At 45.1% G+C, this 15,808-nt stretch overlaps 1 protein-coding gene across 3 annotated transcripts in view; it reads left to right on the plus strand.

Annotated features, from left to right (window-relative positions):
- The first annotated feature begins 214 nt into the window (after positions 1–214).
- Positions 215–15,808, plus strand: part of EDEM1 (ER degradation enhancing alpha-mannosidase like protein 1) — a 28,115-nt gene continuing 12,521 nt past the window's right edge. For 2 of the 3 annotated variants that reach the window (XR_012640173.1, XM_074957545.1), the window contains exons 1-4: positions 215–648; positions 6,003–6,075; positions 11,824–11,927; positions 14,387–14,558. Coding sequence is in view for 2 of the 3 variants with exons in the window: in XM_074957545.1 (XP_074813646.1) it covers positions 215–648; positions 6,003–6,075; positions 11,824–11,927; positions 14,387–14,558 (783 nt within the window). In the remaining variant the exon portion in view is untranslated. Of the gene's footprint in view, positions 649–1,869; positions 2,026–6,002; positions 6,076–11,823; positions 11,928–14,386; positions 14,559–15,808 lie in introns of all 3 variants that reach the window. The other variant, XM_074957547.1, reaches the window with a different exon arrangement.

Raw genomic sequence — 15,808 nt, forward strand, 5'->3', positions numbered from 1 at the left:
GAGGGCTGCCACAGACCGGGGACGTAGAGGGCGACGCTGACCAACCAGGAGCCGGCACGGGGCGGCCGGATTGACTCCCGGGTCACAATATGTCCGTTCCCTTAAAGGGCCCGCCGGCTGGTTGTTGTGCTGCAGGGGAGAGTCGGGGTTCGCCTTTGGCTAGCGGGCTGGCGGCGGGGTCCCTTTAAACGATGAGCGTGGGCAGTGCGCGACCATGCAATGGCGGTCGCTGGTGCTGGGCCTGCTGCTGCTGAGGCTGGGGCTCCACGGGCTGCTGTGGCTGGTGTCCGCGCTGGGGCCCGGCCTGGGCTTCCACCACCGCTTCCCCTTCGCCCTCCCGCCGCGCGGGGCCCCGGACCCGCCCTGCCTCGCGCGGGCCGCCGGCGGGGAGGCGCGGGCCGCGGGGCGCTGCGGGCGCGCCCACTGGGGCTGCCTGCTCCGGGGAGGCGGCGGCGGCGGCCCGGCCGGGGGCGATGAGTACGAGAAGCGCTACAGCGGCGCCTTCCCCGCGCAGCTGCGGGCCCAGCTCCGCGACGCGGCCCGCGGCATGTTCGCCTTCGGCTACGACAACTACATGCGGCACGCGTTCCCGCAGGACGAGCTGAACCCCGTGCACTGCCGCGGCCGGGGCCCCGACCGCGCCGACCCGTGAGTGGCGGGGCGGGGGAGACGGACGGACGGACGGGCGGGGGGGGGGGTTAGTGGGGCGGGGGGGCTTTAAGATGGGGGCTGAGGGAGAGGAAAGATGTGGTTGGGGGAGCAGGGGGACTGGCAGGGAGGTGGTTTGGCTGGGGGCGTTGGTGTGGGTTGCTGGCAGGGTGGGGGCTTGGTGTGGAGGTGGGGGGTTAGGGGAGGGGAGAGAGGGCGAGGGTGGGGGGGCTGGCAGGATGGGGTGTTGGTGATGAGGTGGGGGGGCTTTAAGATGAGGTGAGGAAGGGAAGAGGGGGACTGGCAGGATGGGGATTTGGTGGCGAGGTGGGGGGGCTTTAAGATGGGGGCTGGGGGAGAGGAAAGATGTGGTTGGGGGAGCAGGGGGGCTGGCAAGGGGGTGGTTTGGCTGGGGGCGTTGGTGTGGGTTGCTGGCAGGGTGGGGGCTTGGTGTGGAGGTGGGGGGTTAGGGGAGGGAAGAGGGTGAGGGTGGGAGGGGGCTGGCAGGGTGGGGTGTTGGTGAGGAGGCGTGGGGGCTTTAAGATGGGGTGAGGGAGGGAAAAGGGGGACTGGCAGGATGGGGATTTGGTGACAAGGTGGGGGCTTTAAGATGGGAGTTGGGGGAGCAGAGGGGCTGGCAGGGAGGTGGTTTGGATGGGAGGGGGTTTGCTGTGGGTTACTGGCAGGATAGGGGCTTGGTGAGGAGCAGGGGGCTGTCAAGATGGTGTCGGGGGGGGGAGGGGTTGGCATAGCAGGTGGGGCTTTGGGGAGCAGCAAAGCCTGTCTAGAGGTGAGGGAGAAGGAGCTGCTTGGAGAGACCTGGCCATGGATACCTGGTTCATTTCCCTGGCCCTTGGTGGGTGTGGCTGCCTAGGGCCCAGCTGGGTCATGCACACCCTTTGTCCGAAACATGCAGAGCCCAAGGATACTGTCATCTTTACATGGTGCCTTTTGTGTTGAAGAATTGCAGTCCCTTTACAAACTGTACCCCAGCATTGCTTCATTGCTCATGGACATGCAGCCATCTCTGGGGTGCAGCATGGCAGTAGCTCCAGAGTGCAGAGCAGTGCAACAAGCTAACTTGTCTACTATGGCTCCTTGCTCTAGTTGCACCTATCAGTAACTACTGAAGAGCATCCTCTATTTCTCTGTGAATTTCTTTATATTCTTGTTGTTGCTCTAATATGTATGTTCCTGTTGTGGTATCTCTGTCTCTCCTAGTGTATATCTGTAGATGAAGACGTGTACAGTAGCAGCCTGCCAGCCTATGTAGTTTAACTAGACGCCCCAATAACTCCAGGAAATGTTTTTAGTGTTAAACCAGTCGAAGTCCAAGGCCACTCTCCCCTTTACACCTATCTGCAGGTTGTTCAGGAGGTGAGCATTAATTCTATCCCATCTGTTTTAAAGCATAGTTGTAATCAGATAATTGATTGTAGAAATTAAAGTTGGCCGTGCAGAGATGTGAAGTACCCAGCTCCTAAACTTTTATAGGGAACTGTGTGTGACTTGCATTGACTATCATGGGCATAGGACAGCTAAATCCCCTAATAATGCTTTTAAATTCTGGGATTACACCTCTTGAGTCAGATATGTTCAGCTTTCTCTAAGAAAACACAGCAAGCATTGCTATAACTGCCAAAGAGCAAACTATAACTTTTAAAAAAAATCTTGTGTCCAGTCAAGTTATGATAAATGGCATCTTTTCAGCTTTGTATTTCCCTTCTCCACCCAGTACCATGTTAGAATGTTAAAGAGCAATAATTCAGTAATATAGAAAAATACTTCTAGGTAATTTCTGACCCAAGTCCTTTACCTCGGTTTACATTACTTTTGTGTGTATGGAAGGGAGCGGATCACTTGATTACATGCTCTGTTCAGGTTTCAGAGTGGTAGCCTTGTTAATCTGTATCAGCAAAAACAACGAGGAGTCCTTGTGGCACTTTAGAGACTAACAAATTAATCTGGGCATAAGCTTTCGTGGGCTAAATCCCACTTCATCAGATGCATGGAGTGAAAAATACAGTAAGCACTATATAGATATCGCAGCCCATGAAAAGATTGGAGTTGCCTTACCAAGTTGGGGGGGGGGGGGGTTAGTGCTCATGAGGCCAATTCAATTAAGGTGGAGGTGGCCTATTCTCAATAGTTGACAAGAAGGACGAATATCAAGAGAGGGGAAATTACTTTTTGTAGTGACCCATCCATCCACTACAAAAAGTAATTTCCCCTCTCTTGATATTCATCCTTCTTGTCAACTATTGAGAATTAGGCCACTTCCACCTTAATTGAATTGGCCTCATGAGCACTGACCCCCTCCCCCCCCAACTTGGTAAGGCAACTCCAATCTTTTCATGGGCTGCGATATCTATGTAGTGCTTACTGTATTTTTCACTCCATGCATCTGATGAAGTGGGATTTAGCCCACGAAAGCTTATGCCCAGATTAATTTGTTAGTCTCTAAGGTGCCACAAGGACTCCTCTTTGTTTATGTTTTGTTCATTTCATCTCGGGCACCTAGCATTGGCCATTGTTGGAAGACTGGGCAAGATGGACCTTTGGTCCGACCCAGTATGGTCTTTCTTATGTAATAGTGAGGTTTGGTTCGCCTGTTTTTAAGGCTAGTGACTTGGACAATAATTTCCTTCTTTTAATGTAGTTGAATGAACTTGTATATGTGGTCTGGATAAAAAAAATACTCAGTTGTTGTGAATCCAAATAGAATTATATCATGGTCCAGGTATCTTGTGATATATGTAGAGAAATGGCTTGGCTTTCAGCATTGTTTCCACTCTCAGATGTGTGCTTGTAAGGACATTATTAGTTTTTGCAAGCAGAATGGTACACTTTAGTAGCACTAGCTGGTAATACTGCAAATGCTTATGTTGTTGAGTCAACATTAGATGTTACTGTTTCAGTTCCCTTAAAAGCAGCCTTAAAAAAGTGAGACTTCTTTTTCAATTAAATTTTCTAACTTTCATGCTGTAAATGGCAAAGTCTGTTTTTGTTTGGATTTTTCTATGTGAGGGGAGAGGGGGATTTGAATTGAAAATGAGTGCAGAATTTGACCTATTAGACCTGAAGTGAGGCAAGTGTACTACCAGAAAGGATTTTTTTTTTTTTAAATGCTCTTCTCTACAGACATCGGTAGTCTCCTTTTTGATACTGCATTTTAGTAGCATTGAGTGTTGAAACAAACATGAAGGTAAAGCCAGAGGAAGCACTTGGGTACATGAAGGTTCATCTCTGTACATTTTTGAAGCTGAAAGTAGGGTTTTTTTTGGTGCAGGATATTTTTATTGGCAAGTATAGATTTACAACTATATGTATAACTTATTGGCATCCACTGCCCAGAGACATTTGGCCAACTTAAAAAACAAAAAGAAGTCAAAAAAAGGTCAGCCTGTCAAGTAAATTGCAGAGCAAAATATGCAACATCCTCGCTCTACATACAATAACCAAATCAACCTTATATAAAACTATATAAAAGCTCTTAGCTTTTGTCTTGAAGAATGGCAGTCACAGGTCATCAATGGATGATCCCAAAGAGCCACTTCAGCAAATACCTTAAAAACATAAACCTAGGCCATTGCTTAGAATTGCCACTGAGCTCTAGCTTTGAGAAATGAGAACAAATTAACATTCTCTTATTCTAGAGAGAGCGGTGTTCAATCGGACATATTTTTCTTTAGAAATAGCTATTCACTGATGGCAGAAAAGAGCTAAAGCAGCTGTGCTATGAAATCTACATAAAATATTTAGGACTGCTCGGGGCAAGAATCAGATTCAGATTTCAGAAAATTTGTGCTGATAGTAGCAAGATAGCCATGGATGTTTTACTGTTGCTATTACTATGTCAGAGATCCTCTCTGGATGAAGGAAAGCCTCTGTTCACCAGCTTTGTGCAGGTTTCTTTCTGGTACTTTTGTAGTTTCTCAGCTTGTAGATGTTTGCATGCCTGTATGCTTTCTTGTATGCACAGCAAATAGCAAATGTGTGCAATGTGCTCTGTAAAGTCTCAGTTCCTACTGTTGATTTAAAACCCTTGAATGATGCCACACTTTAGATTAGCTGCCTGATTGAAAGCCCATTGAAGTCTGGACTCTTAAGAATTGTAGTCTTTTTAAAAAGAAAGCTGATAAATTTTTAAAGAAATAACTTGTCATTCTTTATAATGAATAAAGACACATTTGTAGTTGCAACAGATATACAGTTGAAATGAAGTTGTTTGGGTAAGTGTATGTGTGGTACCTGTTTACATGGTAGAGGTTTTACTAGTATAACAGGCCTGCATTTAATTCTTCTTCATTACATAAGCTGAACATTTGGTCTCGAAAATGCAAGACTTCCCCACCCCAGCCCCCACTTTTTTTATTTAAAATAACAATTCCAGATTTGATAAAGATATAATAAATGTGTCCATCTGACCTGTATATAATTTATGGTTCTGCTCACGTCTGACATACTTTCTGCATAGACAGTATCTTTTTTAAAATTATATATATAATTTCTTAGGAAAACAGTTGATGAAGTTTGTTTTATTAAAATAAATATGAACTATTCTCAACTGCCCCTCTACCTGGCTGTCACAAGCAAGCTACTTTTTATAGGTGTAAGGAGCTCAGATCAAGTGTCTTGATGTTTTTGGTCTTTTGGCCTCGAGAAGAAAACCTTGTCTGTTTTCTCTTGAAGTGAAAAAATTATCTAAGTTAAGTGAAATGGATGGCCGCAACAAACTAATCCTGTCGCCCATGTTTATTTTAATAGAACAAATAGTTCACTGTGAAAAGGCTGCACAATGAATACACTATTTTAAAAAAAAAGACATTTACACTTGAAGTCAATAGAGAAGATGGAAGTGACATGCTAGACTTGAAAAAACAGTTTGAACTCCATCATGCCTTTCTCTAGGCCCTTGGCACAAAAAAAGAAAAAAGTTGAGTAAATTCACTGATTGTAGCCTGGAGAGAGCCTAGGCTACAATAATACATCAGAAGCACCTTCAAATGTATCGGCTTGAGTCCTGAAGAGGAGTAAGAGGCCTTTGTAACCTGTTGAAAAGTACTTTTTTGCCAGTCAAGACAGGGTCATAGGGCTCAGTTTTACCCCCATGGGAATCCAAAGCAAACTCCTTAGCAGCATCAGACCCTTACACTTCCCCAAAGGTAATGTTTTATATGCGTGGAAATAATTAAATACCCAAATACATATGATAGTACTTAGATTGGCAGCTTATTCTCAGACTTTATTAACAGAGGGTGGTGCCTGGTTAAATGTTTTTAAGATTTATCTTCTAGTGTGGTGATTGTAACTAGATAATTCTGTCAAGTAACATTTAACTGTATTTGTTTCAGTTCAAATCTGAATATCAATGATGTCTTGGGAAACTACTCTCTAACTCTGATTGATGCACTGGATACCCTAGCGGTGAGTTGTCAAAATACAAAAGTAAATATCTTCAAATTATTAGCAGAAGGTAAGAATCCACAAATTGCAGTGGCTTAAGTATTTTCCAAGAGGACATGGATGGTGACTGGAGTTGCTTTTTGGAGGGAGGGAGGAAGGCAGGCAAGTGGCAGGGTGGAGAGGCTAGCACACTCATTATGGAAAAGTCTAAAGGAGATTAACGGAATCTTTAAGCTTTTGTCCAGGCCGCAGTTGTTGATTGTGTTAGAGGTAATCTTTGATTGCAATAGTGCTGTAAAGCATTCTCAAGCTGTGCAGACACTGTACATATGTTAAATGGACAAAGCTCTAGAATTTTTAAAATTGCAGTTTTTTGAATCAACCTAAGTAGGTAGAAATCAACAGGAGAGAAAGGGGCCACATAGGAAATTGAAAAGAACAAACTGAATTTTGCAAATTGAGTTAAATTTGTTTTAATGCATCTGGGTAGTGTTGTCAGTGATGAGTCTCTTTGCTAATTAAAACCTGATGGCAGTGTCTTAACTGGGGTCAGAGGGACTGCCTGAAAAAGAATAAAATCAGTTGGGGAGGAGGCTTGAGGGGAGAGAGACTCAAGACACTCTTGGAATACGTGGTTCTCTTCCTGGCTTGTTTCCTTCACTATCCCAAGCTCCTGGGCCTTGATCCAATAAGTTTGGATCACTTTTTGTATGTCTCCTCTTCCATTGACTCCTATATCAGGCCTACTCTACCCTTAAAAGTTAGGTCAACATAGCTATGCTGTGCAGGGGGTGTGAAAAATCCAGAATTCTTCCATTGACCTAGTTGATCTCTCGGAAACAGAAAAACCCCTTCCATTGCTGTAGAAAGCCTCTATGCTATGGTGCTACGGTGCTGTTGCTCTGCCACAGTATGACCCACAATGTAGACATGGCCTCATTCTATATCTGCTTGAATGTAAGAAACATTGTTACGTGTTGACCACTTGCACATACCTTTCCCCCCTCTTCCCACCCTTCCTTTGATTACATATAATACATGATTGTGTTCTGTGTACCTTCTTGGACAACAGGCTACACTTTTACGTGGTAGGCTTTTTCTCTTAACCAAAATTTTATATTTACTTCTGTGAAGAGTTTTCAAACTTTATGAAGTCCTGAGTACAGAAGGAAGAGTACTTTGCTGATTTGATACAATTTTAAATAGCCTTTCCATAGTCTCATTTTTTGCATTGCAAGATCAGGTTGGTTTTTTTAAACTGGATGCCTTGGAATGCAGTCAGATAATTACCATTTGTCTACAGCTATTGGGTGGACAATGTCTTCTGCAAATGAATTCTGCAGTAGCATGCTTTTCTTCTATATACTGTCTTTCCGGAAAGATCACAATGTATTTTTGAAAACTAAAGCACTTCCTCATCACTAAAATGCATACGTATCTCTGTGGTGAAAAGCTGCAGCTGTCTGATGGAACACAGCAATGGTTTAGAGAACTTAAAGCAGGAAATGAGGTGAAAAATGTTTTTTAACTGAAATGGTGGAGGGGACCTTAAAGTGCACTTACCAAAGCTTGAATTTGGCTTTCAAAAAAATCAATGTTGATATTTCTGATTTTGGTTTTAAACATAAAGTGTTACGGCATATTTAATGGCCACAGGTCCACTTGTGTTTTTAGTTTCCTTTCATTTCCAGCAGTATATTGCTGTTCAGGGCCACACTAGAGCATTGGCTCAATACTGGTAGAAGAGTGCCACCTACTGAATATCCATGGGCTTTTTCCGTAGCACCTGTAGGCCGTTTTCCTGTTGAGGTCTTCAACCAACTACTAAACCTGCTTAACTTGAAATATCATGTTACACCCTTATTCACAAGACTCGGCTTTCTTCTGAGATTCAAACCTTTTCCTTTAGGCGGTTCTTGAAGACAGAGACTTCCTCAATGCACAGCTACAAGCCAGCCTCCTCATGCAGTAGCAGCACTCATTCTGAATACTGGCTAGTCCAGAGGTGGGCAATCTACAGCCCGCGGGCCACATCCGGCCCGCGGGACCATCCTGCCCGGCCTCTGAGCTCCTGTCTGGAGAGGCTAGTCCCCAGCCCCTCCCCTGCAGTGATGCCGCCACGCAGGTGCAGCTGGCTACGTCTGGGCAGCGGGGCTGTGAGCTCCTGTCGCCCTGAGTGGCATGGTAAGGGGGTGGCGGGGTAGGGGGTCCTGGGGGTCCCGGGGAGTAGTCAGGGGACAGGGAGCGGTTGGATGGGGCAGAGGTTCTGGGGGCAGTCGGGGAACCGGGGGGGGTCCCGGGGGGCCTGTCGGGGGGGGGGGTGGGGTGTGGATAAGGGGTGGGGCAGTCAGGGAGCAGGGGGGTTAGATGGGTTGGGGGCTCTGAGGGGGGCGGGAAGTGGGTGGGGGCGGATAGGGGGCAGGGCCCCAGCTGTTCGGGGAGGCACAGCCTTCCCTACCTGGCTCTCCATACACTTTTGCACTGCAATGTGGCCCTCGGGCCAAAAAGTTTGCCCACTCCTGGGCTAGGCCCACTGTAACTCACTCGTGCCCACGTGCTATTCTTAAAGGGGCAGCTCCCATTTCTCTTATTACATAATTTATTTCACCATTAACAAAAATATATCATAACAAATATAAATCAATACGATTACTAAACACAAACCATATTCTGTTCTAAAATATCTATTCCAAGGGCCCCACAGAGTGGCACAGCTGCTAAAATAGATCCCATGTCGCTGTCACAACACTAATGCAGCTGTGTTAAGGAAGTGGAGTATGTGGCTGTCCCTTTCCTCATCCTGCTAGTGGTTCGCAGTAACCTCTAATGGCAGCATTAATATATTAAAAATGCAGTTGCTGCAGTCTGCGATACGTGTAAGACAGATTTTCTGAGTCCTTAGTCAAACACGCCTTTGGTTGTCAGCACCTTTTGACTTGGTCAAGAACACCCCAGATAACGCATTGGGTACTTCCCTAACAGAACCTATGACACTCCTTTCTTCTTTTTTTAAAGGAGCAGGTTCTAGAGCTACATGTGTGAAGCTGGAAGTTAAGTGGGGGAGGGAGGAAAACAAGCTCTGTTTATCTTCATAGAAAACAAGTTCTGAGCTGGACTTGAGGCTTCATGGAAGGGCTGAATTCACCTCTCACCCTGGAATACATCTGGAGTAACTTCCATGATCTTAATGGAGTTACACCAGTGTGAGAATTTGGTTTTAAAACTCTTGGTGTCAGTGTACATGGTTGTGGCTGAAAGAACTTTTATTTTATACGTTTTGTCGACTCTTGAGCTTCTGCAGGAAATGTGGCTGTTTTTATGTTTCCCTCTACATAGAAAAAATTCCTCTAACTTCCTGTCACTAATGTTGTTAAAACCAGCAATATATCTACATCTACTTGCAGGTGTAGTTAGCACGGATCTTGCTATTATTGGGTAAAGTTAGCCAAGCATTGCTTGTATTGTATTATGCAAACTGTAAGAAATGCATAACGGATCCTTAAAAACTAAACGAAGGCATATGAGTATCAACACACATGAGTGTAAATGAACAAAACGGTGCAGTAAATCTCAGTGCAGGCGACAGAATTCCAGATCCAGGGCGAGCCCGTCATCCCCCTGGCAGAGGGGCAGGCCTACCGACACCTCGGCACACTGACGGGTTTCCGTGTCCGACAGACACCCGAGGACACCATCCAAGAGATCCTACAGGATGCCGCCAAGATAGACACCTCACTGCTACCACCGTGGCAAAAGATAAACGCCCTGAACACCTTCCTGATCCCACGCATCTCGTTCGTCCTAAGGGGATCCGCCGTGGCAAAGGTACCCCTCAACAAGGCAGACAAGATCATCCGGCAGCTGGTGAAGAAGTGGTTATTCCTTCCCCAGAGAGCCAGCAACGAGCTGGTCTATATCACCCACAGGCGTGGCGGTGCCAATGTCCCCCGCATGGGTGATCTGTGTGACATCACAGTGATCACCCACGCCTTCCGCCTGCTGACGTGTCCCGACGCCATGGTAAGGAGCATCGCAGCAAAAGCCCTCCATGATGCAACACAAAAGCGGATCGGTAGAGCTCCCTCCAGCCAAGACACCGCCAGCTTCCTGAGCGCTTCCCTGGATGGCGAATTTGGCCGAGACGGGGGTGACATCGCTTCACTGTGGTCCTGGGCCCGCAATGCCATGCGTCGCCTGGGGAAGCGCATCGGCTGCTGCTGGGAGTGGTGTGAGGAGCGCCAGGAGCTGGGAGTCCTGGTGCCGCAGATCAGGTCTGAGGACAACACCATCGTCTCCCCGAGCGCCAGGGGCCTGCTGGAGAGGACCCTGAAAGCAGCCATCCACTCGCTGTACATAGAAGCCCTGAAGCGTAAGCTGGACCAGGGAAAAGCCTTCGAACTGACCAGCAAGTGGGACACCAGCAACCACTTCCTCGCCGGGGGCGGCTTCACCCGCTTCACCGACTGGCGGTTCATCCACCGCGCCCGGCTCAACTGCGTCCCGCTCAACGGAGCCATCCGCCACGGGAACCGAGACAAGCGTTGCAGGAAGTGCGGCTACTCAAATGAGAACCTGCCCCACGTCCTGTGCAGCTGCAAGCCCCACTCCAGAGCCTGGCAGCTGCGCCACAACGCCATCCAGAACCCCTGGTGAAAGCCATCGCACCACGCCTGGGGGAGGTCGCCGTCAACTGCGCCATCCCCGGTACCGACAGCCCGCTGCAACCCGACGTGGTTGTCACCGACGAAACCCAGAAAAAGATCATCCTCGTCGACATCACGGTCCCCTTCGAGAACAGGACCCCGGCCTTCTGAGAAGCCCGAGCTCGGAAACTGGAAAAATACGCCCCTCTGGCCGACACCCTGAGAGCGAAGGGCTACGAGGTGCAGCTGGACGCCCTGATCGTCGGAGCCCTGAGCGCTTGGGACCCCTGCAACAAGCGTGTGCTGTGGACCAGCGGGATCGGTAGACGCTACGCACGGCTCATGCGGCGCCTCATGGTCTCGGATGCCATCCGATGGTCCAGGGACATCTACATCGAGCACATCACCAGCCATCGACAGTACCAGGAAGAGTGAGCCAGTACGATATTGTGCACCCACTGTGGGAAAAAGACTGAGAGGCTTTCCCCATTGGACCGTATGAACTGGAACCATAAACCCACTGAGCATTAAATCCCACCAAATGAGGGTAGACCCATCCCCACCATCGTATCCACTCACTATACTCCGCACCTGAACATAGCCGTTATGTGGATAACTTACCCCATATCTCAATGTCTGTACTCTGACCGGTTAAACTTTTACCTCCAGTCGGGGAGATGGCAGATTATTATGTAATCCTTACTCCATCAGCTCCTAAATCGAATTTCGCACCCCTTGATAATCTGTACTTTATCCCCTGACAACCAGAAACTTCTATGCTTGAACTCTGTACCGTTTCTTATTTCAGCATTATCTTAATAAAATTTTTAAAAAGGGCCAAAATGTGTTCTAGATACCCTTTCGTACTTCCAGCACTACAACTACTTGGTGAAGTATTCTTGGCTTGTGTAATGAGATAAGTTTCAAAAAGGTGTTGTACAGGGGAAAGGGGACAAGTTAGTGTTTATAAATAGAAACACTGACTATGAATATCAAAGCCACTATTCTCTACCCAGATGACTGACCTTTGTGGTTTAAAATAAAAACTGCATGAATTCTTTTTTCCTCTGTGCAATAAGCTGATAGACCCCTCTATGTTCTTTAATATTTTTCTTCGATGTTAAAGGTAATGGGAAATTCTTCAGAGTTCCAGAAAGCGGTGAAGTTAGTGATTGACACAGTCTCATTTGACACAGACTCTACAGTTCAAGTCTTTGAGGCAACAATCAGGTATGTGGTCATAAATATCTGATTAAGTAACCGAGGTTTTACATGTGTGTGGGAATGATTCAGAGAGGTTTCTTTGCTCAAGAAGAAACTTACTGGTCCCAAAAACTTCATTGCTTCCTAATTGTTCACTAGGCATCCTTAGTCTCAGAGTGACTAGAAGGTGTACTCAGTGAACTATCTTTCAGGTGACGCTATTGTTTCTTTAAGTGTCAGGGGTAAAACAAAAGGCAGGTGTGCTGTGGAGATCACTTTTTAAGGTAGTCTTTCTTTTAACTGTTCTTCTTATTGAATAACTTTTAATGCTGTTTGCTTAGTCATTTCAATCTGCAAGACAGTATTTGGACAGCTGAACACTTTTGGAGAGTTTATTCAGTGTATTGATATAAAATATGTTGTTGCGCTCCCTAAAAAGGGGCTCCTGTCAATATACTGTAGACAGGCTTGGCATAACTGAAATCCCCACATCAAAGTAACACTCCAGTATAACTGAAGTTCAGCAGTGCCATTTGCTGTAATCTATAATCTGCAAACCGTGCAAATGAAAAGAAAAATAATTTCCTGTCATAAATATAAAGGGAAGGGTAAACACCTTTAAAATCCCTCCTGGCCAGAGGAAAAACCCTTTCACCTGTAAAGGGTTAAGAAGCTAGGATAACTTCACTGGCACCTGACCACAATGACCAATGAGGAGATAAGATACTTTCAAAGCTGGAGCGGGGGAGAAACAAAGGGGCTGGGTCTGTCTGTGTGATGCTTTTGCGGGGGACAGAACAGGAATGGAGTCTTAGAACTTAATAAGTAATCTAGCTAGATATGCGCTAGATTCTGTTTGTTTAAATGGCTGATAAAATAAGCTGTGCTGAATGGAATGGATATTCCTGTCTTTTTGTGTGGTTTTTTTTTTTTTTTTTTTTTGTAACTTAAGGTTTTGCCTAGAGGGATTCTCTATGTTTTGAATCTAATTACCCTGTAAGGTATTTACCATCCTGATTTTACAGAAGTGATTCTTTTTACTTTTTCTTCTATTAAAATTCTTCTTTTTAAGAAACTGAATGCTTTTTCATTGTTAAGATCCAAGGGTTTGGGTCTGTGGTCACCTATGCAAATTGGTGAGGATTTTTATCAAACCTTCCCCAGGAAGGAGGGTGCAAGGTTTTGGTGAGGATTTTGGGGGGAAAGACGTTTCCAAACGGGCTCTTTCCTATAAAATAAAACCGGTTAGACGTTTGGTGGTGGCAGCGAAAGTTTAAGGGCAAAAGGTAAAATAGTTTGTACCTTTGGGACGTTTTAACCTAAGCTGGTAAAAGTAAGCTTAGGAGGTTTTCGTGCAGGTCCCCACATCTGTACCCTAGAGTTCAGAGTGGGGAAGGAACCTTGACATTTCCCAACGGTAGAATTCTTCTCTTCTCTCGTTTTGTTTCTTCTCCCAGACATTTGAAAAATATGTGCTGTGCAGGATGTCCTAAATATTACCTAGTTGGGACCAATGGATTGATATTGACTACTGTCTTACACAAAATCAGAATAAAAATTAATTTCGGTATAACTGGTATTTCAGGCAAGGTCTCACATGGGTTAAGTTTGGATATTTTTGTCCTCATTTATAATTCCATTACAATCTCATTTTATTGTGTCTTCTCTTGAGTGAATTAACATTGTGGGAAGACACATTCTGCTCTCTAACCTGCTTTTAAAAAAATCTTTTAAAAAAAAAAACAACTTTTGATGTGGTTCATAGCCCTGTTTCATTTGATCTTGCAGATGTTGACACTGTATCAAGGTGGAGCTGTACTAACAGAAGAGCAAAAGTCCCTACCTAATCAAATTCTGAGGGAGGGAGTTCTAGGGCTCTTTCCAAGAGTGCAAGCTCTCCATTCCTTGGGCTTGGTCTGTGAATCCCAAATGAGGCTCTGCAGTCCAGGACTGAAGTTATTCCTTTTTCCTTCTGCACTGTATACTTGACTTTAATGGTGCAGGAATGTGGGGGGGCCGGGGTGGGTTGTGTGTATGTGTGTGAGAGAGAAAGGATGCCACCTTCTTCCCCCAACTCATTACAGCTTTGCAGTGGGTTACGTCCTCTCTGAATCGCTCCTCTTTTTCAACATATGTAATAGTCCTTCACCTCTCTGACTGATGGCTCCTTTTTGAAGCTTATTAAAAGGCACTGTGTGCCAAGATTCTTATAAATGTTCTCCCAGTTTAACTAAATCTGTTGGTATAGTAAAACTAAAGAGAAAATTCACGTATTGTGAATGGAGATGTTGAGATAACTGCATCCAGTCTTAGCTAACTGAAATTCAACGAGACAGCTATGATAGGACCTTCAGACCGATGGAGTTTTACCAGTGTTTTTTGGAGCATTAGGTATTGGCCACACTGCAAGAGGCAGGATATTAGAGGTCATATTGCGAATTCTGTAGATTTTTTTTTTTAAGGTTCTGCAATCTCTTTTCCAATAGGGTTTTGGGAAGTCTGCTTTCTGCCCACATAATAATTACAGATACCAAGCAACCCTTTGGTGACATGACCATTAAAGATTATGATGATGAACTGTTACATATGGCTCGTGACCTGGCAGTGAGGCTGCTACCTGCCTTTGAGAACACCAAAACCGGAATTCCCTATCCTCGGGTAGGTGTGATACAATCTATATTGATATACGGGGGTAACTTCCTTCTGCTTGTCTTTGTAAGGAACTGCAACTTCTACTTTTTACAGTAGTGAAATTTTTCTTTTGTCTAAAAGATACAGCTCTTGGCATCAAATGTGACTTACTATATTTTCCGGTACTATGCAGATTTGTTTTGAGCCCACTTTTCCACTCTGTAGATGCCAGGCTAAAGATTAAAAACTTAACTTCTCTGATATGCCTAAACTTTTTTTGTTCAGAGAATGTAGAGTAGGTAGTTACCTTCTCCTTTACTCTAGCCAAACTGTGCAGACTTATTTCTAACTCTTCCTCGTTACTCAAGGTGCTACGTGTTGACTTTAAAGTACTGTATACATTAAATATCTTAAGTTACTGATACAGACAGAAGGTCCCAACTAAAATTAACTGTTATCATGCAGGGAGGCATGTCTGTAGAGTTACTTCAGTAGCATCAGTGAATTAATGCCAAAATAATGCACATCCAGAATAGAAGCATGGACATTAAATTAGTTTACATTATTATGTATTATATCAGCATTCTAAAATGAGAGGTAATGCATGGCAGTTGGCTTACCACTGACAGACTTACTTCCTTTTTTATATATATATGACTTAGATGAACTTAGCTGAGTTAGAAAAATCTACTCACCTGTGGCAAGTTGAAAGGCTTATGGGGCAAGTGCCATCAACATCTGCAGAATCCAGGCTTTTGCTTAAAATGTTTCTAGTCTTCAGTGTTGCAAAGGAAACATTCCAATGCTGAATAGTAAATCAGTGCAGTCTCTTTTTTTTTTTTCCCCTGAGTCTGCAAATTGACATCTTTGCCAGGTTCATCTGTTTGAAACTGGGATGGAGGCTAAGGAAAGAACACAAAAAACTTAGATTTTTTTTGTGGAAACTTACTCCCATGTTTTGGCCAACTATAAAGCTGTTCAGAACTTTCTGAATATTGACATTCTTAAAATCCTGGAGTAAGGGAAGAATTCTTATTACACTTTTTGCAACCAGATCTGTTGTCAGTTTTCATTTTCACCTTGTTACAGCCTGTCTGACAAGTGTCTTGTTAGTTTTTGCTGTTCAGAACATTGTGGGCAGCAATGAAATTGACAAGGATTTGGGACCGTTTCACTCTAATGGGTTGCTCTTGGGAAAGTCCAGTACATCCATATAATGCTGCTCAGGAGCTTCCCCAGAGGAAGCACTCCTGAGTGAAGGCTGGGAGAGCAGAAGA

This window comes from Natator depressus, chromosome 7, assembly GCF_965152275.1.
Source record: "Natator depressus isolate rNatDep1 chromosome 7, rNatDep2.hap1, whole genome shotgun sequence".
NCBI classification, from domain to species: Eukaryota; Metazoa; Chordata; order Testudines; family Cheloniidae; genus Natator; species Natator depressus.